Source organism: Neolamprologus brichardi, chromosome 1 (assembly GCF_056152115.1).
Source record: "Neolamprologus brichardi isolate AB-2024 chromosome 1, ASM5615211v1, whole genome shotgun sequence".
Classification (NCBI taxonomy): Eukaryota; Metazoa; Chordata; class Actinopteri; order Cichliformes; family Cichlidae; genus Neolamprologus; species Neolamprologus brichardi.
The window spans coordinates 25,882,307-25,909,078 of NC_142104.1; the positions used below are offsets into that span (position 1 = coordinate 25,882,307).

Sequence of the window (26,772 nt, forward strand, 5' to 3'; positions counted from 1 at the left end):
GCCTCCCCTCCGAGCGCAAGGGCGTGCGCGTCACTCAGCCCCCCCACACACACGCAAAATAATGTGATAGAAGCCACATGATTGCAGAAAATTCGTCTCAAATAAAGAATAAACCTCACGTACTGCTGATGTAAGCGCATGAGAGAGCCCCACAAATCATCAGCTGTTTACAAAAGTGTAAGCGCTTTGTGTTCAAGTCCAAAAGTTGTGTTTAAAACAAAGAAAAATATGAGAAACTTTATATGACTTTGTGCAGACAGATTGCAAAAGTTGGACTTTACAGAGGCATGAGATTTATAGGCGTTTTTGCATTTGAACCCTGCAGGCAGGGTAAACCTTACAGAGAACACAAGTGGTATACGAGTGCCAGGTGGCTTTTGAGCAAATGGAAACATTTGATTAGTTCTCAGAGAATTTAAATGTTTAAAAACTTAGGAGCAACACTTATTAATGCAGACTGTCCCTGCAATCGCGCGAGTTTCAGAATGAAGGACATAAACCTGTAGGCTTAGTATCTTGATGTTATCTACGTGTGTGATTAATGTACAACAGCCAGATGGCCCATCCTCAGTTTTCTCAAGAGACACGTGGATTCCAATCTATCTAATTACTTTTCACTCTCTCCAAGCCAATAAGCCTTGGGTCAGCGGAGGTCACAAAACGGCAATTAAGACCATGCCAAAAACACAGCCATTCAAGGCACACGTGTCCTGTGCTCCAGCAGAGGTTGGGTGGGCAGAGGTGGATATTTTCCCACAGTCGCTCCTTTTGCAGCTTAGACAAGGCATCAGGCTCTAGATGTTCTTTTTGGAATATCTTCAAGTCACCAACAAAGAAAGAATTATCCCCCTCCTCTCCACGCCTGGCTTTTATCCAAATGGAGTTTTTTTTATTCCCTTTATTCATTCTCAGAAGAAATCATGGGGACATTGCTACACAATCATGAGTTAGTCAGATTAAATAATGTCTTCTGTAGTAAGTGGGTGCTATCATGGCCATTAATTGCTGCCAGAAGAGTATTCACTGGATTTCTTTAGATTTACTAACTCATTTTGCATATTGTCCTGCTTCGTTTTGTGACTTTGAGACTTTGTCTGTTGTCTGCTGTGTATATTACTGCAAGTCTAAGGAGAATAAAATATTCATTTTACAAAACATATTTAATAACATTTTACAGAATGAACTGACATAAAACATATCTGTGTGGTTGGCTCTCAGGAGCAGCTTTATACACATTCTAGTCAACTTTACAAAAAGCTATGCTGTTAACCAGCATATGAGAATTAGCTATAAAATAACAAACGTGTCCTCATGCAGGTCAAAGCAGCATTAGTCAAATTTTTTACCATTAGATAACCTGTGTTATCCAACAGTAAATAAGATGGTTTATTCATTTAGATGCCAAAAGACTAAGAGCTGATCTTTTGCTGCTTACAAAGCTAATGTGATTTATATGTCATATGCAAGTAGCCATCCACTCTCATCCAATTTACAGACATTGAAAAGCTTTACCACTTAGTGACAGATTATCCCCGATCATTGCTCCATTCAGACGCGATGGAGTTCAGCTGGGCTTCAAACCTGCTCTTTGACGCATACTTCAATGCCCCAGTTTTGTCTTACTGCCCATTACAGCACAGTACGTTTTTAGGTATCAAGGTGTCAAACACGTAGATCTACTTTCTGAAGCGCTTGAACAGTGGATGAACGCTTTTGCCCGCTGCAAGAGCTTTGCTGCTTCTGCTCTGATATTCCATGTAGATGGTGTCATCTGCTCCGGACATGGAGCTCATGGTGCCGGTTCGCCTTGAGAACTGATCAGGAAACATAGAGAAAGAAGAAGTGAGAGTAATGAAATGTACAAAATATGCAAGTTACCATCAGCAGGGGTGGGGAGCACAGAGTAACTCATGACATAGTGCAAAAATAATAATAATAATAATGACAAAGACATTATAGTACAGCAAATCGGTGAGCATTACAGCAATACAATATACAACAACATTTGTGTAGGGAAGGGGGGGTGGTGAACTTTCATTAACCTTCATTTGGTAGGCCCATAAGGAGCGATTTCGAAGTGACTCTGCAGTGTCAATATTTTGTTGACCCTCCAAACATCCTTTCTCTACAAATGTCTTAACAGCTGGTGAAAGTCCTCACCTGAGGTCGTGCGCCCACCTCCCCTGCCACCACCTCCTCCTCGGCATCTATGTCAGAAGCAGCGAGAACCTTCTGAAGCAGCTGCTGTTGCTCATCTCTGGTGGAGAACATCAAGTCCTCTTCCTCCATACCTGCCAGCTTTGTGATTACCTGTCACAGAGGAGGAAGAGCACCACTTAGAAATCCTATTTGCACATGAACAAGACTGAAAGTTGTGTCATGAATGAAATAAACATCATTAACACGGGTGGGAGGGTGTGATAACTAGTGATGTGCCGTTCCTTATCGAGGTTTCAAAGCTTGTGTCGAGTAATGGAGGGGGTGTTTCCGCGATGCGCGTAACGAGGCTTGCTTCGTTTATGGGAGGAGCTGAAAATGGTGACGTCCGAAGCCTCGCTGCCCGGCTGTACCACGTGACTGGTTCAGGAAGTGGTTCAAACTTTGCCGCGAGCTATGACAGAGATATAAACCCCTTCACTCAAAATGTGGGTGTTTGATGGAGAGTTGCGGTTAGTGAGAGTTTGGAGACAGTTTGGAGGTTTATGAGAGTGAGGAGAGAAAGTCAGGAGAGAATGGAGCCAGCTAAGAAGAGGAGGATGTCCTCCCCTGTGTGGGAACATTTTGATCTTATTCCTCCCAACAAGGTATGTAAATTTCTACAGAAAATGTATTTTCATAATACTGATGGTGCAATACAATTTATGTTAAGTGGCTTTACTTTTGTACAAGGTGAAGTGTTTGCTATGTGCCAGGGAGCTGGGATATAACAACAACACCTCATCCATGCTTAGGCACTACAGAGCTTTGCATGAGTATAAGGGGAACACCGATTGTGGAGCAAGACCAGGTGAGCCATCAAATGCAATGATAATATAGCATGCAGTAATGTTACTAAATTATATAACAATATTATACATCTGTAATAAGTTACGTGTGTGATATTTATATTTGTGCTTTGTTTTTATTGTCTTTCCTCAGAAGAACAATCTCAAATACATGAAGACCTGGTTAGCATGGTGATTGAGGACCCAATCATTTAGCATTGTGGAGGACAAAGGATTTAAAAGATTTGTTAAATCATTAAATCCTAGCTATGTTCTCCCCACTAAAAAGGCCATAAAAGCAGTGAAAATTTAGTTTTTACTGAATAAAATGTGAACAGGCAGGACTGAGGCCTCAGTGTGTAGCTGTCCATACCTCAACGTTACAACCAACGTGAACCAATTGGATGAAAAGCTTCAGTGCTTCATGAAGCTTCATCTGCCCATCACTAGTGATAACAGTTAAGGGACTGATTTTCCACTTTATTGTGAACCTTTCAGCTGCTGTAAGACTTTGCAGGCACTTTCTTATTCAAATACAATTCAATGAATGTGCCTCTAAAGTCAGAGAAGTAGTCTTTTCTCTTGTTCTATCTTTGTTTTGTCCACGTAAACCAGGGGTGGGCAATTCCAGGCCTTGAGGGCCGGTGTCCTGCAGGTTTTAGATCTCACCTTGGGTCATCACACCTGAATCACATGATTAGTTCGTTACCAGGCCTCTGGAGAACTTCAGGACATGTTGATGAGCTAATTTAGCCATTTAAATCAGCTGTGTTGGTTCGAGGACACATCTAAAACCTGCAGGGACACCGGCCCTCAAAACCTGGAGTTGCCCACCCCTGATGTAAACAAACCTAGGTTTGACTGCTGCCAGAATTGCTTAAAGGTCTTGATTTCCAGTGTGTGTCTTGGAATTCTTCTCACAACATATGCCACCAGACAGACAGGAAACAATGAAACCAAATTCTTTAAAATATGTAACATCAAGCTCAAACTTGTTTGGGCAAACTATAATTGAAGCTGCTACTATGACAAAACAAAATGAAACTGGGACATTCAGATTTTGTTCCATAAGTCAAAAATCTTCATTCATATAAGTTTAACTGTACAATACTCAAATGAGAATTTCCACTTTGCAATATCCAGTCAGATAACAGTTTACATCCATTTTTGTTCAGACTAGACCATGATATCATGATTTTGTCTCCTTAAACTGGATAAGCAGGAGAAAATGGTTGGATAAGGGGATATTTGTGCCGAAGTTTGTTAAAATGGTCAAAATAGAATCCACGAAATGTTTAGCAAATGTGTTTTCTGACGCCACACAAATTATGTTAACCACAAAATTCTTTGAGATGTTCAAGAGACAGGGATGGACGTACCCTAATGGACCCTCTCGCAATCGGGTGGCTTTCCTATGTTTTGTTAGGCATAGCAGCTTTTTAGAAGACATCATGATTCATTCAATATTTATTTATTTTTTAGCAGCCATTTATGAATGCCGTTCCCCATAAGCCCCAGGTCTTTGAAGGCCGTGGCTTAAGAGGATAGAGAAGAGTGATCACTGAAGAAGGTTTTAGCAGGTTAAGTCTTTCAGTGAGACGGGTAAAATCAAATTACAGGGATTTAAACACTTAACTACTTATTCGTGAGAGCTGTAGTTTTGACTATGCTTGGTCAAAGAATTCAAATTGATATCAGAATATGGAAATAAAAGTCAAGGCTTAATATATTTCAGAGAACAGTTGGACTCACTAGATTCAGGAATCGGGTTTTTAAAAGTTGAGTGGCATAAACATTTACCAGCTGTGAGCGCTCATCCTCGCTGTAAACTATCCTTCAAGCTATAACAGTAAACTTCAACAGAAATGGGTCATGACTTTCATGAAAGAAATGTGCACTATGACCATGGTTATAATTAATGATGCACAAATCATATGAGACCGTGTTAAGAAGTTAACAGCACACCTTAAAGCTGTATCCCTGGTCCACAAGAAACCTCTGCCTCTTGGTGGAGTAAGCCATTTCCTGGGTATCCTGGGACACCAGTGAATAGAAGTATGCATTGTACTCTTCTGCCACCATTCCTAAAACGGCAGAGGACAGGGACATTGAAATAAGTGATTTTGCTCACAGACACCAGAAGACAAAATGGTTAGATGAGCAAACAGACCTTTTTTGGCTCTTAAGACTCTCCCAAGCCTCTGGGCCTCCTGTCTGCGTGATCCACCGTGAGACGAGATCTGGATCAGCACATTGGCTTCTGGCAAGTCAAACGAAGTGTCTCCAACCTGCAGAAGAATTCGCAAACGTGCAATTTCACCACTCTGTCACAGTACCAGCATGCATTTACAGTGTAATAAAAGGCAAAATCAAAGTGAGATTTCTCTCACACAAAGACCAAACGCAATGTGAATTATGTGTCAAAATACTTTTTGTAGCTATTGTTCTTACATATCGTATGGAGAGAAGATTACTGATTATTGCCTTCCTCAGGTAATTACCATTACCCAAGCTTCCAAATGTTTATACGATTGGTTTTAAAAATTGGGAAAATGTTTCGAAAAACCGATTTACTAAAATCACTTGGCTTATGCAGTGGGACAATAATTCCAAACACACCAGCAGGTCCACCTCTGAGTGGGTCAAACAAACAAAAAAGCAAAATTAAGATTTTAAAGTGGCCTAGTCAAAATCCTAACTGAAATCCTATTGAGATGCTTTGGCAAGACCTTAAACAGGCATTCATACTCAAAAACCCTCCAGTGTGACTGAATTAAAACAATTCTGTGGGACAAATTCCTCCATGTGAAATATTCATTGCCAGTTATCACAAATGTTTAATTGCAATTTTTGGTGCCAAGGGTGGCAAAACAAGTTATTAGGTTTAGAGGGTAATTACCTTGCCCTGTGTAAAAAAGTAAGATAGCTTTCCTTCCTTTAATAAATGAAATCATAACTCAAAAACTGCATTTTGTATTTACTCAAGTAACTTTTATCTGATATTAAAATTTGCTTGATAATCTGAAACATGTAAGAAACCAGTAAGGGGGCAAATGCTTTTTCACAGCCCTGTAGACTGACTGGTTTACCTTTGAGATGAAAATGGTGTTGATCTTGGGGTTGTGTTTGAAGTTCTGTAAAATCTGCATTCGCTCCCCCTGAGAGGTCGGACCGTAGATGTAAGGCCTCGGGGAGAAAGTGAAAATTTGTTAAAACAATTACAACCTCAAACACAGAAGGAGCTTCTCTTTTTGTCAGTAACTTACTTGTTGAGACGAATGGCATATTCTTTCAAGGCAAACACGTTATCAGCAAACACAATGATTTTGTCATTCCGTCGCTCATGGAAGCGAATGAGAAACTGACACGCACGGAACTTATTGGGGTTCATCGTGTAAAGCAGGATCCGCTTCTTCGTCTTAATGGCAACGTACTCTCTGTAAAACTCCGGAGACATCGGGCACCACACCTGAAGAACAGGCATGCCAGTCACACTGATGATGATACTCAAAGCATACTGTAACATGAATACAGTTAAAAGGCTTTGCTTTTACATTTGAAGCTGCCCTAACACATTTTGTTTTGAATTTGACAAGTGACAACATAATCAACAGTGACAACTAACATCAATCAATGTGCGGGGGAATAGATGTGCAAATTTGCACATCTTGAGCACATCGTAAAGTTGCAATATAATTAATACGAAAAAGACACAGTTGTTACCATCTTAAATTGAACTTTACCAGAAAAAATAGTTTTATTAGTTTGTATGATGAAATGATTTATTAGTGACTTTAGATTTTTTTGCTTTATCAGTTACATAATGATAATTAAAATGAATTTGGAATTACATCGGCCAGTTCTAAAAGATCATCAGTGTAAGCCTTCTGACACGAGACCAGAACCACAATGTATATGTCCATAATATCGCATTACGGATTCATCTAGAAAGTGAACGCAGAAAAAAAAAGCTGCTTATTTATTAAATCTATTTTATAATCTAATATCTTATTTCTACTGTTATACTGCAAGACTCACCTCTGCACACTGGACTTTAGCAATGTAGCCATTGTTCTGCAGTTCCATCCAGTTGGCCTCGTATAGCTTTGGCCCAATTAGGAAATTGAGGTCCACAATCTTATCATCCTCTCTGACCAATGTGGCAGTGAGGCCAAGTTTGCAGTGGGCCTGGACTATAGTGAGGACACGACGAAACATCCTTGCTACAGGCAAAGAAAGTTAGGATGGAGGCTAATCGCGCCAAAATATTCTGTCTGGTTCACTGCATGTAAAAGAAATACTTATAAATATACGGATATATTTAGGATAACACAAAAACCAAAAACAACTCACCAGGGATAGTGTGAACTTCATCCAGTATGATGAGACCCCACTCTTGGCTCCGCATCCACTCCATGACTCTTTCAGCTTCCCAGGAGCGCTTGGTGGTGTGACCCAGCATGGAGTAGGTGCTGATGGCCACCGAGCAACCTATAGGCTTGTCCTTCGCATCAGAAGTGAAGCGGCAGATCTGAGAGTCGTCAATAGTGGACCACATCTTGAACTGGGACTTCCACTGCTCCACAGATACAGAGGAATTACCCAGCACCAGGCAGCGTTTGCGCACCGTGCAGGCCGCTGTCACCCCGACCAGGGATTTACCCGCTCCTGTAAAACAAAGATAGGATAAACATTATTGAGACACACGAGTGTCTTACACATAGGTTTGATGAAATGAAAAGATAGTCTCAAGTGTCTTTTAGAGTATACTACAACACTGGAATAAAAATTTGCATCTTTATAATATATTATACTAAACATTCTGTCCTTTATGACTACAGTAAATCCACTGTCTCACCACATGGCAGCACAATGACTCCTGAGCGGGCGCGACCGTTTCCAAACATTTTGCGCAGACTCTTTTCCTGATAGGGCCTCAACACAGCCGTGGGCTTAAGGTCTATGTTGATGTCGGGGTTGACTGTGTCATTGCGGAAGTCGTACTCTGCCAGGAGGGGGTACTCCAGCTGAATACAACGCTTCTGCAGCTCTTCAATCATCTCCTGCACCACAATAAAAAAAAGAACAGAGTAGAGCTTAGTGTGGGGATTTAAAATATTTCATTGGCTTTTTAAAGAAATGATCTTACTTTGTTAAAATGAAGTCCTGAAACATAAGCTTTTATTGATCAAGGGAAAAGCAGTTCCCAAACGTCACCCAGTTTTATAACCTAATAATTGACTTACTTCTGATGATTTGGGGACCAATAGCAAAAATTAAAACACCAACACTGTTGCAAGAAAATACGTTTAAATCTGTATGTTTAAAAGCTTTAAATATGGGCCGGCAATAATATTAAGTATGTGGCAGTGTTACAGAGGGAAAAAAATAATCAGGTATGTACCTGGCGAATTTCAAAGGACACAGTCTGAGTCTCCTCTTCCTCCTCTTCTTCTTTATCCATCTGCTCATAGTAGCTGAAGATGTCCTCAGGGACCTGCTGGGTTGAGGTCTCCCCATCGCTGGGCTGCTGTGAGCTGGAAGGGCCTTCTTTTTCTTGAACAGACTTAGAAATCTGTCAGAAAGAGGAACTTAAATTCAAATATGTGATTGATCAGAGAAACTTTTTTTTATTAAACATATGAATATAAAAGAACAGTCTTTTTTATTATTGCTATTTTACACATTAGTTTGAGCTTAAAAAAAATGTTCATTTGCACACCGCTGACTTGCTGTGGATGACTTCAGTAATAAGCTCAGCATCTGTTCCATCTGCAGCGCGGAGACGACATTCACGGATCACGTTGTCTTGCAGAAGTCGCTGGATCACATCAGGGAAGGCACTCTCAACAAAATACCTGAGCGTGGATTGCAATCGGAGCTTATGAAAAGTGCTAAGAATGCTACTGATGCAAAGCGTGAAGAAACCATTTTTAAAATTACCTATTGTGCTTGAGCACCAGCTTGACTTTGCCGTAGCTCACTGTGCAGAGCTGAGAAGAAGAGAGAGATCAGATTTGCATATCACGACAAAAAACTGTGCTTTCAGCAATGTTCAGCCTTCGGCAATATTCCTCAAAACACCAAATACTCCCAGTCAGACCTTTATGAATTGCACGATTCCATCAGGTACAGATGTCTTGCTGAGCTTCTGCAGATACTCCACAATATCAGAGGTCTGGAGCCCCACACTGACAGCTGCATATAAGGAGTAGGCAGTTAGCTTGTACTCATGGATATGGTTAGGTCTGCATACTGGCTCTGCAATGGCCACCAAGAAATCCTGGGCATATTTATACACTGGAGAAAAAGCTTCCAGAAAGATGTGTCCATCTGGAGCCTGCAGGAGAGAAAGGAAATTGAAAAAATAAGATGAGAGAACTACATACATCTTGCACATAAAAGTGGAAGGACACCAAAGCTTTTTAATTTTAAGTGAGGAAATCAACAACCCAAGCACATCTTACCACCCAGAGTGGACGTGAGGAGTGATCATTTTTTAACAGCATCTGAGCACGGTAATCTTTGGCTCCATATTCATCTAGTTTTGTACTAGACTCGTCCACTTGTTTTCCTGCAGCAGCAGGTATGGCCTCTTGAGACTCGCTCCCCACCGCCTCTTCTTCATCATCTTCTTCCTCATAGAAACGCTTCTTGGACTTTTTCTCTGATTCCCAAAGGATACAAACATGAGTATGCAACTATTCATAGGCATAAAAGGATCACAAACCATCAGGCTGAAACAGGGATGAATGTAACGATATGAGAACTGAGGCAGAAAGTGTGGCTGCAGACGTGCTAATGTACTAGCTTCTACATCCTTGATCTAATGGTCTTTATCTGGAACTGTTAACCTTTACAAAAGCACAGAATAATTACTGGAAATGTTCAGAGTCCAAGAAGAAAGGTACAATGCTTCTTATCACTTAGTTAGCTAGCTTAATGGCTAATTATATAGGTCAAAACACAGGATTAGCAACGTACCCCGATCTCCTTTGTCCTTTTTACCCATTTTAACCGCTTTTAAATGGGTAATAGCTCAAACTAAGCCCGATATGACAGCATAACAACCAAATATCCTCCCGGAATTTCTAAGACAAACTGACCGGTGTGGGTCAGGCTGCTGGTGTTGCGCGTCAAAACTCCTGCAGAAAACACTTCCGGTTTGAAATGTCAAAATAAAATCCTCTTCGTACAGTTAAAAAAACAACTTGAGAAATTAACTGTTTTTTAGATGATATGAAATATTTTTTTAATATGTATTCTGAGATTTTTTGATGTCTCATTTTCTGTGTTTGTGTGTGTTTTTTCTTTTATTTTGTTTTGTTTGCAGGGATGTTACACAAAAAACACAATGTTGACTCAATATTGAACGACACAATCAAAAACAATCTAGAAAAGTTTTTGATATCGAATAAATGACAGAAACGTTCATGTATTTCTGATTTATGTCCTCTCTAGGTTGATACCAATAAATTATTAATTTTTTTTTTTTTTTTTTTAAAAAGCTAGCCACTCCGTGTTTACTTCCTCGTTCAAAGGTCAATCTGATTCTTACGGGTTTCCTCAATCTGTTGGAAGGTATCTGTCTGATTTAACCAGAAATTACTGCAGCTACGTGACTGATTTATTACCCAGAGTTGAATATGTCGTCTGATAAACAAATTGGACCCGCTTTACCGCCGACGTTTAGAAAGGAGAGCCCTGAAGACTATGATTATGAAGACGAATGTAAGTGAAACTATATGTTTACCACTCGTTTACTTTGACTCCTGCATTCGTAGTGTTTTTGTCCGATTGTTTTTTTTATTGCGGTCTTCAGTTTTCTTCTTCAAACTCTGCAGTGGTTGGCCCTGCTTTACCGCCCGGTTATAAACGGGGAGAACCGTCAAGCTCCTCTGATGAGAGTGAGCAGGAGGTAGCGGTGAAAAGAGTCAAAACAGGACACGCCGGTGAAGAAAGAGCCGCAGAGTGGGTTTCATGCTGAATTACAGCTAAAATACAAGAAATGTCTCGATAAACAAAACACTGACATATGTCCTCTGAACAGGGTGAGCACAGAAGACGATGATGGTTTCTTTGGACCAGCTCTGCCGCCAGGATTTAAGAAACGTCCTAGTTCACCAGATGTGTGAGCAAATTTATCCTATAAATTAAATCATATAAAGAAAAAAAAACGGAGTGGAATCAATAAGCTGAGGATCATTATGAAAACTGTAACTTTACTTTGTTCTCTCAGGCCGCCTGTGCTGGGACCGGCTCTACCTCCTGGGTTTCGCAGAGCACAACATGAAGACAATGATGGTGAAGATGCAGACAGTTGTCCAGGGCCTGCCTTGCCTCCAGGCTACCAAGCCGAACCCTCCAGCAGCGAAGGAGAAGATGAGGATGTAATTGGACCAATGCCGGCCAGCGGGCTGATTCAGGACACTATGGCTCAGGACATTGAGCGTAGAGCACAAAGGATGAAAGAGAAGCTGACAGGAGACGTAAGCCCTAATCCCAGACACTATACACCACAGGTGTCGAACTCCAGGCCTCAAGGGCCTGTGTCCTGCAGGTTTTAGATGTCCTTGATCCAAGACAGCCTATTTAAATGGATAAATTACCTCCTCAACATGTCTTGAAGTTCTCCAGAAGCCTGTTAATGAACTAATCATTTGATTCAGGTGTGTTGACCCAGGGTGAGATCTAAAACCTGCAGGACACCGGCCCTCGAGGCCACTGTACAGTTCAATCAGCTTAATCCATGCATAAAAAGCGACAGAAAGACTAACCATATTTTAAGGTGTTAGGATTTCTTCTTTCTCTGATCACCCTTTTAAAGTTTTAACTGTTTTTTTTCTTTGTGTGTGCATGTCAACAGGATGCTCCTGAGGAGCTGACCAGAGAAACATGGATGACTGAGCTCCCGCCAGAACTGCAGCATATTGGCTTGGGGGCTCGAACTTTTAAGAAAAGGTCAGGTCCCGAAAAAGCTGACCGCTCAATTTGGACGGATACACCAGCAGACAGGGAGCGCAAAGCCAGGGTATTTAATGAAAACAGGTTTACTTTTTATTTGTTACATATTTTTGCCTCTATCTCATTCGTCTGTTGGTCTTTACCAATAGGAACGTCTGGAGGGAAAGAAGAAGGGTGAAGCAGAGAAAGACAGTGTCCCACATGTTTCTCACAAAGACTTGGAAATGGCAGAGAAAGTGTCCAAGTATAATGTAAGTGGTTGTACTTCATTTTTCACATCTCTTAAATGTTCCCGTTTAGCAGAGTATGCATTTTTGTTCACATTAAGTTCAGGACTAAAATTTCTGTACATGTCACTGATTATTAGGATTCTAAACGTGCGGAGTCTCTGATGAGCCTTCACACAAAGAAGATGAAGGAGAAGGCGAAGGAGAAAGCTGACCAGCCAGTCGAGAGGAGACCATTCAATCGTGACGCAGACCTGCAAGTGAACCGCTTTGATGAAGCGCAGAAGCAGCGGCTGCTGAAGAAGTCTCAGGAACTGAACACACGGTTCTCCCACAGCAAGGAGCGAATGTTCCTCTAACACACTGAAAATCTCAAAAATGTGTAAAAATACATTTTCCTTTAGACTTCATAGAGTATGGTCTAAACTATGAAACTGGAGTTTAACACACAATAGTTTGTGTAAATGACAGGACGCCATTGTTATAACAGATGTTTTAAAGTCATTCAATCTGTTATAAAACAGCAGCTATTTGAGCTTTTAGAGTTATAGAATAAATGAAAACAATTCAAATGTTCTTCCTGCAGAACGTCAGCTTATATTTTTAGATTGGACCGTGTTTGTACAGGTAACATCCAGATCAATCACATGACTCTTGGTAAATTTAGTTGCTATGAATGGTGTCAGATCGAATGTCATTTTCAGTTTTGGTGTGCTGAAATTTTGTGTAAAACTCAGACTTTGTACTTAGGGATGGTAAAGGAGAGATGAGAAACAGTTTAGCCTAAGTGTTTATGTGTGGTTTTAATTAAAATGGGGGATAGTGCAGTATAATACTGGGTTAGATGTTTTATTTAATGCCATTATACAAATATCTTCAGTCTTTTTTGGACTACCTATTAAAGAGAGAAAAATACTTTCTCGATTCAAAGTGCTTTGTTTTTTTGGCTCCTTAAATATTTTTCTGTTTTTTGTTTTGTTTGTTCTAAATGCAAAAAGTGAACATTTTAAACCTCACTGACATTTTGGCATCTAGACATAAAAGGCTCAAATCTTTACATTAATGCACTCTACATCTGTGATTGATTCCTTTTAAGCTTTTTCTGAAATTCCTATAAAATGTGTTGTACTGCTATTGCAACTTTAAACTGTATATTAAACTTTTATAAACTCCAAACTTTTACAAAAACACTTTCTTGGCATGTTGTGTTTCTTTATTAACACACCTATTTTTAGTAACCAGCATTTAAGTCATACGCCGTAGTAATGGTTGTAAAAATTGTAGTTCTTCAGAGTCGCTATATATGCATATTGCATTTATGCATGCGTTTGGCGGTAGCATTGATCGAGATCCCAGTCATCATTTTAAAATATTTAAAGCAGAATGCAGATGTGTGGCTCATTAAGGTTCATATACACTCTCTGTAATAACATTAGGTAATTGGATGTAATGAGAACGTCTAATTTAACCAGCTAAGGCTAATGTTGCTTTCAATTTGCTTCAGATGTCTGAGCTGAGAGTGACGTCACTGCTGAGTTGAGCGTGATCCAGCATTAAAGTTCAAAAAGAATGAAAACAGGATTTGTTTGACGACTTAGCCAGGTTAAGCCATTCATGTATTACTACAGTGTTTGCATTTTGCACTTAAACACTGCTGCACGTTCATTTAAGAGTTGGGGCAATGAAACAATAAACATACAGGCTCAAACATATAGATTCACTCACTTAAAACCTAATAAGTGATACTTACGGTTCTACAGTTTCATTTAACTTGACAGGTTCAAGGCCTATTAACTTCTCATTAGTGATGGTGATTGACTGATTGACAAGGAACTTTGTCAGGCTCCAAAGAGGATAATTGTAGATTTACACAGTAGGAACCGTTTCTAAATACCTACAGATTCCAAGATCATCAGTTCAAAAGGCACACAGCTAGAGGCTGCTCGGTGTCAATCGGCTCTCTGAAATTATTTCACTGCCTTCTCTGATGTGGACCCAACTCTGCCAACATTAGCTCAAACTGCCTCATTGACATCCTGAAATAAGAAAGCAGTTGTGATGCAGCTTCAACTTCTGGATTAAACCATGAAAATCTCCCTGCTGCTGTCTTTTCATGAAAACTAGATGAACCAACAATCTCAGTTTCTTCCTTTTCTTGTTTAGAAACATCAGGAATTTTGTGTTGTCTCTTTGCACTGCATTAGGTGTGCAATGGCCTCTTTTTTTTTTTTGGATATGTAACCATGGTGCCAAGGTCTGGAAGAAAACTGTCACACTCATGTGAGCATAAATTGGTTAGGATGCTCCATGGAGGAACCATGGAGCCACCAAGGCTCAAGGCTGCCACACCCTATCACATGCTTTCTCTAGATCCACAAAGACACAGCACAGCTCATTCTGACCTTCTCTTTATTTGTCCATCATCAACTCCCGAAGCAAACAGTGCATCTGATCATGTTACACAGTTAGGATGGCCACTGTCCTCTCTCCAGCACCACAGGTTTGGCGTTAGGACCAAACACCTTTCCACTCGTCATCCTCTTCATAGCTGCCCTTGCTTTCTCCTTATTAATCATCTGCACTTCCTGATTCACTAACTATCTTACTTACATACTCTTTCTCTGATTTTCTTAATTGATGAGCTCCTCAAAAGACTCATTTCATTTTCTCAGCACACTCCCTTCACTTGCTAATACATATCCATCTTATTTCGATCTCTACCCTTTGCCATCCTAACCTGCTGTACATCCTTTCCAGCTCAAGTGCTCCGTCTAGACAATCAGTACAAGTCTATTTTTTCTCTTTCCTTACTAACCAGGTTCACATGGAACTCACTATACAAGTGTTTTCTCTTGCCTTTCTTGCATACATATTTGTCCATAAAAAAGGGGAAAAAACAAAAAAAAGTTCAAAAGAAAAAGCAAAAGAAAAGCAAAATATGTGTATTGTCATTTTTCACAAAAGACCAATAGACCATTAAAAACTTAATATAAAAAATGGGGAAAATTGGATAGTTTATAATTATGTTTCAGACCGAATTACCCATTGACCTCAAGTGGGTTGGTCAGAGATAGCCAGCTGGCCAGATGTGGCCAGCGAGTTATACAATACACAGCTCCAGTCTAAAGTGTAATACAGATTACTATTATTATTATTACTTTGTTATTATTAAAGTGTTTTATACAGCCAATGCTTCTAGTACAAGGAAACTGGCTGACAGCCTGACAATTGCATTACTGTTCAGAGTCATGGTTATAAAAATGTAAACTTTTTATTTTGTTACTTTTGCCCCCTTGTATTCTTAGCTGTCAATACATCTGTGACATATTTGCTTTTAATCAGTCTTTGCACTGACTACTGATTTATCATAAAAGCTATATACACAAAACTGTCTAATGGGGATTTCGGTAAATTTAATCAGCATGTCATGCAGCTGGTTTACTTGCTATAGGACAGGAGATGTTAGAGGGAAGCCCGCTAGCGAGCTGTTAGGTTCGCAGAGTCTGTCAACCCAGTGACGGAGTTTTTACCTAAGCCTGCATCCTCAAAAATGCCCAGTTTTGTACTTGATGTGACTACTTTTTTCTCGCAGCACCAGGTATGGTCTCTTGATACTAAGCTCTCACCATTTCATTGTCTTCTTCCTCTTAGAAACACTACTTGGACTTCTTCATAAAAGCCATTAAAAGTTGACAAAAACATCATATTTACAGAAGTACATGTAAATGTAATTATAAAACAATGGAAGTACAAAGTGTGGCTGCAACCATGCTAATATACAAGGTTCTACATCCTTGAACAATTGTACTCTTTAACTAGGGTTGTTACCCTTCACAAAAGCATTGGATAACTATTGGAGTTGTTCAGAGTGTGAGAGAAAGAAAGGTTGATTGTTTCTCATTGTCTCTGCATTAGCTAGCTAAATGCCTAACTATCTGGGTCAAAAGGCATGATCTTGTTTTCCCTTTTTACTCATTTGAAAAGCCTTTAACCTCTTAAGCCCCAACGCCCCCTGATACGGGGGCAAAAAGCAGTAGATCAGGTAGGCTTGGGGCTTAAGAGGTTAAAGCCTTTAAATGGGTAATAACTCAAAACAAGCCCCATATGTCAGGACCAGACCTGCCACCAGGATTTAAGTACCTGAGTTCCTATCCTATAAATGTTTCCCAGTGAATGAGGAAAAATAAGTGAAAATATTAAATTGAGGATAATTGTAACTATAAATTGTAACTTAATTTTTTCCTTTAGGTCACCTGTGCTGGGACCTGATCTTCTTCCTGGGTTTTGCTGTGGAGCATATGAAAACATTGGTGGTGAGGTTACCAGACTGAGCCCATTAGAGTGAGAGGATGAGGATGGTGTGAGTGGACCCATGCTGGCAAAAGGTCAATTCAGGACACATTGGCTCAGGACTTTGCGCACAGAACAAAAAGGATGAAAGAGAAGGTGAAAGACACAAAACAAGTAGAATGTTTTTCTTGCAGCACATCAGCTTATATTTTTAGATTGGACCATGTTTGTACAGGTAACATCGAGATCAACCCCATGTGTCTTGCTAAATTTAGTCGATATAAATACTGTCAGATCGAATGTCATTTTCAGTTTTTGTGTGCTGAAATTTTGTGTAAAACTCGGACTTTGTACTTGGGAATGGTAAAGGAGAGATGAGAAACAATTTAGCCTAAGTTTTTATGTGTGGAGTTAACGTTTCAATTTTAATTGAGGTTTAACTAATTAGATTAATGGCATAACAGCCTGTAAAATTTGCATTAATGATCCCTTTGTACATCTGATTTGACTGTAAAATTGCTGTAAAATGCATTAATAATTAAAAAGTATTTGCTTTTAAGTTGACTAAACTGGGAAAAAAAACTGTCATTGTGTTGTAATTTTTTAACAACGCTTGTTTTTTAGTAGTAGCTAAGCGTAGTGAAGGCAGTAGTAGTAATGAAGGTGGACCTTCGGAGTCGCCATACTTCCATATTTCATTTACGCATGCGTGTGGCGGTTGCCCTGCTAGAGTTTTAACAGTCATCATTTTAAAATATGTCAGAAAAAGGAGAGGTGGATTTGACCGGTGCCAAACAAAATACAGGCGTGTGGCTCGTTAAGGTGCGTATACACTCTTTGTAATAACATTAGTTAATGGGATGTACGGTGAGTTACTAATTTAAACACGGCTAAAGCTTACGGACTGGTAGCTTAGCATCTGCTGCTAAGTTATCTAACGCTGGCTAAGTTTATCATCTGTAAGCTAGCTCGGTTAAACTGGCATAGTACAATATTTTGGGAGCAGAACACACTATAAACAACTGATTTAATTAGATGCTATCCCTTAGTCTTTACAGTCTTGGTAAAAACACCCCTAGTTAGAATAATAGCAGTGCAAACAGTGACGGGATGTACATTGGATAAAATCTTCAGATGTACACAACTAGTTTAGCGATTTAGACCAAAGTATGTGACAAAACTGCAAAAGTAACAGTTTCTTTTTAATAGTGAGAAAGGAGTGTAATAATGTTTATTGTTTATATTTTGTACATGTGGACAGTTTAAGTGTAAATAGTGTTTCTTCTTCCAGGTGCCCAAATACCTTTCTCAACAATGGGCAAAAGCGACAGGCAGAGGAGAAGTCGGAAAGCTCCGGATCTGCAAGTATGTGAAGTAACCGAGCATTTATAATAGAAGTAGTAGCCAACCTGCAAAGTTTCTTATGTGTGACATGGGAACTGAGTCTATGTTGATCAATGGTAGGGGTTAGCTGAGGCTAACTACATGTTTAATAGAAACAGTATTTTGGTCATATGCCGTACATTTTAAATTTTTTTTTAAAAAAGGCCCCTCAATTGTATTTTCTTTTCTTGTTTTTTATTTCCAAGGAAAGGAAATCAAGGAAAACCAGAGGTAAGGATTGCTCTGCATCCCAGTACTCTGACATACAGCAATGGACTGTTTTAGTAAGAGCCAAAACATTAAATAATCTTGATGTGCTCACAGGTTGTTGCTCAATGTATTCATAATTGGGGAAACAAAATATATAGTTTGAATTTCAATTATTGTATTTAATTGTAGGGTGTTTAAGGATAGAGATGGAGAGATGAAGAGGGTGAAGATAGGAAAAGTAGTTGGTCTTGAGTTATGGAAATGTCTAGAAGAGAAGGCAGTGTACTTTTTGACCAGATTATTCAACACAGTCTTAGAGAGAGAATATGCCTGAGGACTGGAGAAGAAGTGTAATAATAATTATTTTTGAACAACAAGGGTGATGTGCAGCGCTGTAGCAATACCATAAAAATATGGGGGAAAGTATTTGAAGCTAGGTTAAGAAGACAACTGATGATCCATGAGCAACAATATGGTTCTGTGCAGAAGTTATCTTTGCTTTGAGTGTGTCGATGGAGAAGTATAGAGAATGTCAGAAGGAGGGTACGTACCTATGTCTTTGACAATCTGGAGAAAGCATATGATAGGTTTCCAAGAGAGAAACTGTGGTACTTTATGAGGAAGTCAAGATGTGACAGGGAAGTAAGTGAGGGTGGTGCAGGACGTGTATGAGTAGGGCAGGGCAATATAGCCAAAAATATTTATCACAATATATATTTTAAAATATGTACCACATAAAATCAGTTCGAGGTCAGTAAACACAACCAGAATTCACCGGATTATAAGGGGCACTGTCAATTTTTCAGAAAATCAAAGGATTGATTTTAAGTGTGCCTTATTTTCCAAAAAACACAGTAATAACAATGGCCCGCTTGCATGCTCTACGAAAATTTGTGCTTTGGTGTGTATCTGACGGATGAAAGCCAAACCAGTTCCACACCACTGAAGTTGCAGCATTTTTACAAACCAATTCTTCTGTTTCATTCAACGATCTGCTTTCACCCTTCTCATTCGCCGTCGCCGCCATGTGCGTATGAAAACAAAGGCACTGTGTATGCGCGTTTTACCCTCTATCGCGATATTTCATTTTCTTATCATTGCCTAACATTATACCGGTATTACTGTGAAGGTTATGATATGGCCCAGCCCTGTGTATGAGGGCAGTGTTCAGGTGTGTGGTAGGAGTGACAGATGGTCTAAGCACAGGGATGTGATTGCTTTGTCTCTGAGCCCCCCCCCCCCCCTTTTTTTTTTTTTTTTTGTTGATGTGATGATTGACAGATGAGCTCAGGCAGGAGTCTCTTTGGACTATGACATTGTGATCTGCAAAGTAGAAAACCGGCAAAATAGAGCCTGGAGAAGTGAAGATGTGCACTGGAGAGAAGAGGAAAGAAAGTCAATAGAAGCATCATCGAATATGTGTGTGAATGATAGGGTGACAGATGTAACAGTGAAAATCCAAGGTGTGTAGTTAGTGATAAGTTTAAATACTTAGGGTACACCATGCAAAGCAGTGAACAAAAGAGAGATTAAGAACAGTTAGTGGGTGGAAATGAGTTTACAAGATTATAGCGTATGGTTTTAGAGACGGTGGAACTGTCAAAAAGACAGGAGGTGGCAGAGTTAAAATGTTCACATTTTCATTGGGAGGATTGGAAATGAGTGTATCAGATCCAGTTTTATTGTCATATCACAGATTCAAGTAAAAGTTGGTGAAAAAGTTTATATTGCAGAGCTCTAGCTTAGCAGATCATGATAAAAGGAACACAGTACGATCCAATGTTTTCTATATGTGCAAACAAAAAATAAAAGAGCATATGTCTGGCAACAGAATACTAATATTAATAAATCATAAATAAATAGAAACTTCATAATTTGTTCAGCAGCCTGATAGCGATTGGACAATGTCTCTTTTGCATCCAATTTCATTAGACTGTGGATCCATTTGTAGTGTTTTCCAGGCCAGGAGTTCTTACAGGTTTGAACAGGTTGTGGTTAGAGTGGCGACTTCTCTTTAATGATCCATTGGGCTCAGGCAGTGCATTGGTGCTCATATATCTCCTGGAGGGAGGGAAACTCAACTTCCATCATCACTCTCTGATGGGTGTCATATTCCTCTATGGTGCAGTTTCCATACCAGATGATACAGCAGAATGATTTCAGTGGAGCTGCTTTACAAAGACCTGAGATTGCTGGGGTTGGAGGTTGTATAGTGATTATAAGGCCTTCATCACCATGTTTTTGATGTGTAATTGCAGATTGTGTTTACCACACTACCTTTGTTTCTTTTGGAGTTGGTTATAGTTTGTAGACCTTGCCATATTCCTCTTGTTTGCCCGCTGTTGAACTGGTGTCATGCACTAAGTTTTGGTGTTCTGATGCGCCTCTGGACATCAGTTTGACTGGCTCTGATATCATCAGCCTGAAATGCAGTGTTGCTGGCAGTGCTGCCTGAACCTTTTATTAAGCTAGGGATACTGGAGGGGATAGGTTTGGACAAGCTTCTTTGAAACAATGTGATTAGTGCAAATTCATGTACCTGGAAACTGCATTTCTTGTACTCAGTGGCATCACTTCTGTGAGCTCTGTTTACTACCTTATAAATGGCAACTACATCCCAAGTGTGTAAATCTGTCCTGCTGCTAAAAATAAAAAAATAATGTGATTGACTATTTACAGGTGTCTTTCACTTTGAATGAAGAGCTGACTGTGATTGACGGTATAGAGGATAAGACGGTGTCTGCACCACGCGAACACCCGTTCACCATGCAGTCAGTGGGAGGTCAGACATTGGCAGTCTTCACAGAGACTTCATCAGGTGACTTTCTGTTTTCATCTACCACTGCTTTTTCTCTGCTTTCAACCTCTTTGCTGCAAGATGAGCTTGACCTAATTGCAATATCAGTTTTCTGTGTTAACTAATACCTCATTAGAATCACAGGTAAGTTGTGATTGGGAGATGGAGACGTCCATTTTGCTACTCGTTGTACAGTTTGCTGTCTTCATGCAGTTTTCCTGTTGCTTGCCCTTTTTGTCTTTGTGTGATCTGAACTTTTTGTAGACTTTTCCTAGAGTGTCACATTGTCCACAGTCCTAACAGTGGGTACTCACAAGAAGTGTATTCTACATCGTGGATTAGTGGACACTCAGTGGAAAACAGAGTCTTTTGTCTTTATCCAGTTTAATTTGTGTTTGTCTCTACGTGTTTCAGTTTCATCGTTTGATCGTCTGTCATTTGTTGGGGGTTGACATTTTCAGTTCACTGCCAATCAGCACAGACAATTTGGGAATCATTTAACATAGCAGGGACGCTTATCAACACAAATCATTGCTGAATTTGGAGTTGATTTTGTGCATGGGATTGTTTGGCTCAGTTTGAATTTCATCAGTCTCTTTTGTTCTTTCAGTATAATTAGGTTTTCAATTTTTGCATAATTAATTACTTTGCTATGGATGCCGGTGATCTTGAGCTGCAGTGGTTACTTTGGGACAGTATATTATATGTGTGTGCATTTTAGGGCTGCACAATTTAAATGGTTCATTGAGCGAGGCAAGTTTGAAGAACATAGACGTGATCAAGAAGATGGCTGCAAAAGCAGTGAGAGGAAGTCATGAGGTAGTAAAATCTAAACATTTTAGTAGAGCAACAGAAAAGATGAGAAGTGACTGTGCCTAATTGGGAAAAAGTGTATAGTTTAAATTAGAAAAGTAGTTTGGTAATATTTTCTTATATTTAGTTTCAAATGAGATGCATTTGTGCAGCCCTGCTATGCATGTGTATCAGTGGTGGGACAGGGCATCCGTGCTCCCTTGTTGTGCGGCCATGCTTGCTTTGCTCACGCGCACGCATTTGTACTTGCCAGAGATCGTGATGAGAAGCTTTGTGTAATTAAAAACATTTTTGGTGTGCGACTAAACCCTGGGTGTGGTTCTTACTGTTGGATCCCTTCCATCCCTCGTATTTTTCATGTTCACCATCCCTCCCTCCCTTCCTGTAGGCCAGTCAGAAGAGAGATCTGATGGCAGCAGCTCAGGTTCGGGGGCAGGGACAGGCCCAGGTGAGTCCTCCGTTTACCTAGCAAGTGACAAAGTTGCACAAAGCAGCTCATGAAGTCAGTGAAGTGATTTAGGAATCAGACTCAAGGGTTTATTTTTCTCGTCAAGTGAAGTTTTTGGTATCACAGTAAAAAGCCATTTACATGCTAAGGAGAATGGCGCTGTGTGTAGTGACGATTGCAAAGTCTGTCCAGTTGTATTTTTGGCAGTTATTTGACGTGTGTGTGTGTGTGCGTCTGCGTGTGCGCGCGTGTGTGCATAATCATTCATCCTTCAAAACCACTTGTAAATGTAGTTTTTATGTAATTTTAAGAACTTTGTTAAATTTATAAGAAACATTATAGTGTCAGTTTTCTATAGCACATTTCATTCATCACTTAAACTCAGTGTTATAAGATATCTTTATTGCCATTGCACAGTCATACATAGTACAAGAGTACTATGTAGTACAATGAAACTGGAAAATCGCCATATCAATTTATCACCATAAAAGATAAAAACCTGTGTAGAGCTACAGTACCTTAAGGCAATAAATATAACAAAATGTTACAAATAAAATAAAACAGAAGTTAACACACAGTTATTAAGTGTAAAGCATGATTTAGACTTCTGGAAGAAACCTACGTAGTAACTTACAATGTAGCAGAAGACTCCTCTTAACCATCATCACTGCAACTCAGTTGTGGCAGGCTGTGCCAGTTGCTTCATAAGTTACAACCTAGATTTCCTGCAGATACATAATTCAAATTCATGAGCTTGAGAATCAAAAGGGTTTCATTTTTTTTAATGTAAACAATTGTTATTACAGTTAAGTGAATTTAAAAACTAAATCTAGATATGGAAAAATTGTTTTAGTTAACTGAAATAATAAATAACGTTTTGGAGGGAAAAAAAATAAAACTGACTGAAATTATTTTGTGAGTCTTGTCTAATAAACTAATAAAAACTAAACTAAAACAAAGAGATTTCAAACAATAAAAAGTTAAGTGAAAAAAGAAAATCCATTCAGGAATCTAAACTGTACTTAAAACAAAACGTCAAAATGAAATAAAATTTTAAATAAATTGAAAATAAAAACTATAAATGTGCACATGGTGGTACCTGACTATTGGTGAACAGACAGCTTGTCCGAAGAATAAGACCTCAGTAATAGGACTTCAGCACATTTAGATGTAATTCTGAGAATAGTTTAAAGATCTGCACGTGGTGACCTGACAGGCCTAATCGGGTTATAGACACTTGAGGGCTTTATTAACTATAAGAAGGGTTTTAAAAGATAATTCTGATTGCGAAGGAGCTTATTGTAAAATGCAAAAGCTCATATGTGAGTGGATTGATGTGGTGCAAAACCAACCTGTCTGATTCAGTGATTATTTACAGTACAGATGTGTGCATTTTTCTAACTAAAGCAGTAAGTGAAGAGCTATTCTGAGCCTTGGTGAACAATGTAAAAACAGTGTTTTTATAGAACTACAAGCACAAGAAATGTGGTGATTTAACAAGAATTAAGTGTGGCCAAAACACGTGTGCATGTATAAACTCTAATATTTACTAATTAGAAGTGGCAGAGGTTTTTGGTACTGGAAGCTTTTTGTTTTTAGTCTGTAGTTTGAGGAATTTTGAGTAAGAGTGGTTGAGCAGCCTTCGGTCTTGTGCACATAAATAGTCTATGGAGCACACAAGATTATTAGCTTCTTATGCATTTGCATTAGAAAACGGTACGTGCTGGCTACACTGAAAGCCGCTGCCTCGAAGGGCTGAGGTATCAAATAACCAAAGGGTTCCTAGAAAACCAGGAAGGAGTTCTGTTAACACTTAAGCTAGGATTATACTCTCCGTATCCACAAGTCACTTTGTTGGGGGGGGGGGGTCCATGTCCGCAAACAATGGCATTATGCTGGATTCTACTGTGATGTAGTTTCTCATACAGCACCTAGCAAAGGAGAACACTTTGATTATTGTTATTATTTTTCTTTCTTGTTTCTAAACTGTTTCCACTTATTAATTTACAGCATTTGTTTCTATCCCTTCTCTCTTAAAAATATGCCGTAAGTGCAGTGGTGCACATGGACTAAAAGTCTGTATCAAGTTTTTTAATTAGCTGCACTCTCTTTCAGATAAAATAACCTTGGAGGGAGTGGTAGTGCAGAGAGCAGAATGCAGGCCTGCTGTCAGTGAAAGCTATATGAGGCTGAAGAGGTGAGCATTTAACACTTAAAGTTACATGAAATAGCATGGATTGTCTGGTATCAGAATGTCTTAATACTGCATGCATGTGGATGCTTTACTAGAAATTCATTTATATTTGTTTCATCTATATTTTATACTTAGCAGGTCAAGTACTTCTCCCTGTCTCTCTAACAGGTTACAAATTGAAGAGTCCTCCAAACCAGCCAGGCTGTCTCAACAGCTGGATAAAGCTGTTACCAACAACTATAAACCTGTGGCCAATCACGATTACAATGTAAGAAACCCTACAGAGAAATCTGTTCTTTTATTATTACACTCACTTTTTTCATTTTTCACATTAGATTTAGTTCACGCAAGAGACACAATTAACTAATATCTGGCTAAGAATTTTCTTGTTACATTTTAGTGCCTTTAGTATGTTCTTAGTTGTTTTTGACCACATGCTCTACAGGATTCACACACAAGGTGACCACATGTCACTTCACATAGGACTGCCCAGCACGATTATTTCATGCCCCATTAAATATGCATATTTCATCAGTGCCCCATATTTTTGATTTCTAATTATAAACAAAATACGGGAGATTGGAGTATCACAAAAAACATACAGATAAAAGCAGTTAATATGAAAAAAGGAAAACCTATTCTCATATTAAAATTCTGTAAACTGGCCCTTAATTGTTAATCTTTTCACATGTGTTGACTTTCCATGGATATAAATGGAAAATGAAGGAAAATCTACTACATTTTTTAGAAAATGAGTGCAAATTATATATTATCTCACTTTGCTGTTAAATCTTTAGTTTTCTCTGACTAAACTTAAAGGCAGACAGAGGCAAACAAACAGCTGCAGACACACTCTCTGCTACAATACAAGTCAATAAGCATTGTTTCAACATAGAATATAAAAGATGTGTTATTTTTCACTTTGTGTGACTCTTATTGTCTAAATCCCCTCAGAACACATTAAGCAGAACTGATGACCAGTTTATCTGTTCATGTACTTTTGGTATTTCCTCTTGGTTCTAGACAGCTTAAGTTGCTTTTCAGAGTAATAAATTTAGCATCAATTAATTAATCCCTTGAGATCTAATGAAGCACTTAAGAGATATTGTACAGTATTTCCTTATTGAATGTATATAGAAGTTGAGCTGTTGCTATGGGGGGCTAACTTTAAATTCTCAACAAGCAAATTTGCCAAGTCGCACACCTGATCAATTTAGATGATACATGGTATTTTCGATAGCCCAGAGTATTATCAGTCTCCCATGAGCAGGAATTAGATAATAGATAATTGTTGTTTAGCTGACTTCTGCCTGTTTTTGCTGCAGCGTGAGTATGAGAGGAAGAAGAAGGAGGAGGGCAAGAGAGCCCGAGCTGACAAGCAGCAAGTGTTGGACATGTTGTTTTCTGCTTTTGAGAAGCATCAGTACTACAACATCAAAGACTTAGTGGATATCACCAAGCAGCCTGTGGTAAGACTTGAGAACTCGGTTATAACTCATTTGAAACAGTACTATTGGCTCAAAAAGCTACTTTTACATTTAGCTTTAATTCTCAAGAATATTATCTCATATTGTTTGTTTTTCTTCTCAGATTTACTTGAAGGAAATCCTGCGTGATATTGGCATCTACAATGTGAAGGGAACACACAAGAACACCTGGGAGCTCAGGCCAGAGTACAGGCATTACCAAGGCGAGGAAAAGACTGATGAATAGTTTTTGAATCCAAAGGTCAATACATGCTTTCCACTCAGAGGAGGGATTTCCTCTTAGATCAGAGCTTGGTTTGACCTGGTTTCTGTACATCAGGTCTGAAGATGCACTGGACAATGAGGTGGAGTTTTGCAGTCCCATCTCATTCTGTAGGAACAAAAATAAAGGGCACTATGGAGAAATCAGAGGTTAGGCATTGAAGTATGCACCACCCTTTTCTGATGTGGTTCACAGCTTGAGTGTGCTCATTAGTGTTTTAAGAAGTAAAGGATCTATGACTTGAGGTTGAAAACAGTGGATAATGTTTTTAAGTGTTTTGTATATCCAGAAATATGGGGTTTAATGTGGAGAGGACAAAAATTTTTAGAAGAGGAACAGTGTTACTATTGGTATAGGATTCACTCAGATTTTTGTGACGTTTCTTTTACAAGTCCATTTTGTTTTGTTTTTTCTTCAATGAAACATGGCTCATCAGTTTTCCACACCACAACAAATTGGATCCACAATTTATTGTGATCTTTACTCCAGGTGTCTTCTTATAACCCACCTTTTGTATTATTTTAGGTTGTTTTATATTTGGTCGACTTATGCAATAAAGTTTTTTTTCAATAGAAAACACATTTTTTAATCATATTTTCATAGCAGCCAGCTTAATACTTGATACAAAAACAAAAGCATAAATGTGAAACCACAGTGACGGCAAATCAGCATTGACCCAACACAGCCACCCACTGTGGTCTTCTACTGTTGTA

At 39.1% G+C, this 26,772-nt stretch overlaps 3 protein-coding genes across 6 annotated transcripts; 2 read left to right on the forward strand and 1 right to left on the reverse strand.

Annotated features, from left to right (window-relative positions):
* Positions 1-1,204: 1,204 nt before the first annotated feature.
* On the reverse strand, positions 1,205-10,134 carry ercc3 (excision repair cross-complementation group 3). 3 transcript variants are annotated; one of them, XM_006780368.3, is made up of 15 exons: positions 9,969-10,134; positions 9,452-9,651; positions 9,088-9,324; positions 8,928-8,977; positions 8,707-8,842; positions 8,389-8,559; positions 7,843-8,047; positions 7,338-7,652; positions 7,023-7,207; positions 6,251-6,453; positions 6,074-6,170; positions 5,155-5,272; positions 4,950-5,068; positions 2,161-2,310; positions 1,205-1,814 (listed from the first exon to the last, which is right to left on the reverse strand). In XM_006780368.3, the coding sequence occupies exons 1-15, from the start codon at positions 9,994-9,996 to the stop codon at positions 1,677-1,679; spliced, it is 2,352 nt and encodes a 783-aa protein (XP_006780431.2). In that variant the 5' UTR covers positions 9,997-10,134; the 3' UTR covers positions 1,205-1,676. The 3 variants fall into 3 exon arrangements, with proteins under 3 accessions (XP_006780431.2, XP_035764037.2, XP_035763998.2); XM_035908144.2 differs by lacking the exon at positions 1,205-1,814 and having other exon boundaries at positions 2,181-2,310; positions 4,950-5,070; positions 5,156-5,272; XM_035908105.2 differs by lacking the exons at positions 1,205-1,814; positions 2,161-2,310 and adding an exon at positions 2,352-2,611.
* Positions 10,135-10,520: 386 nt separating this feature from the next.
* gpalpp1 (GPALPP motifs containing 1) lies at positions 10,521-13,365 on the forward strand. Its single transcript, XM_006780369.3, has 7 exons — positions 10,521-10,715; positions 10,829-10,955; positions 11,035-11,115; positions 11,224-11,473; positions 11,851-12,015; positions 12,098-12,199; positions 12,316-13,365. Exons 1-7 carry the CDS (start codon positions 10,631-10,633, stop codon positions 12,532-12,534), a joined length of 1,029 nt encoding a protein of 342 aa, XP_006780432.2. The 5' UTR covers positions 10,521-10,630; the 3' UTR covers positions 12,535-13,365.
* A 3,792-nt stretch (positions 13,366-17,157) lies between these two features.
* Positions 17,158-26,636, forward strand: gtf2f2a (general transcription factor IIF, polypeptide 2a). 2 transcript variants are annotated; one of them, XM_006780370.3, is made up of 9 exons: positions 17,158-17,287; positions 17,757-17,830; positions 18,055-18,079; positions 20,738-20,876; positions 22,057-22,116; positions 24,232-24,313; positions 24,479-24,578; positions 25,636-25,779; positions 25,901-26,636. In XM_006780370.3, the coding sequence occupies exons 1-9, from the start codon at positions 17,222-17,224 to the stop codon at positions 26,021-26,023; spliced, it is 813 nt and encodes a 270-aa protein (XP_006780433.1). In that variant the 5' UTR covers positions 17,158-17,221; the 3' UTR covers positions 26,024-26,636. The 2 variants fall into 2 exon arrangements, with proteins under 2 accessions (XP_006780433.1, XP_006780434.1); XM_006780371.3 differs by lacking the exon at positions 22,057-22,116.
* The last annotated feature ends 136 nt before the right edge of the window (positions 26,637-26,772 follow it).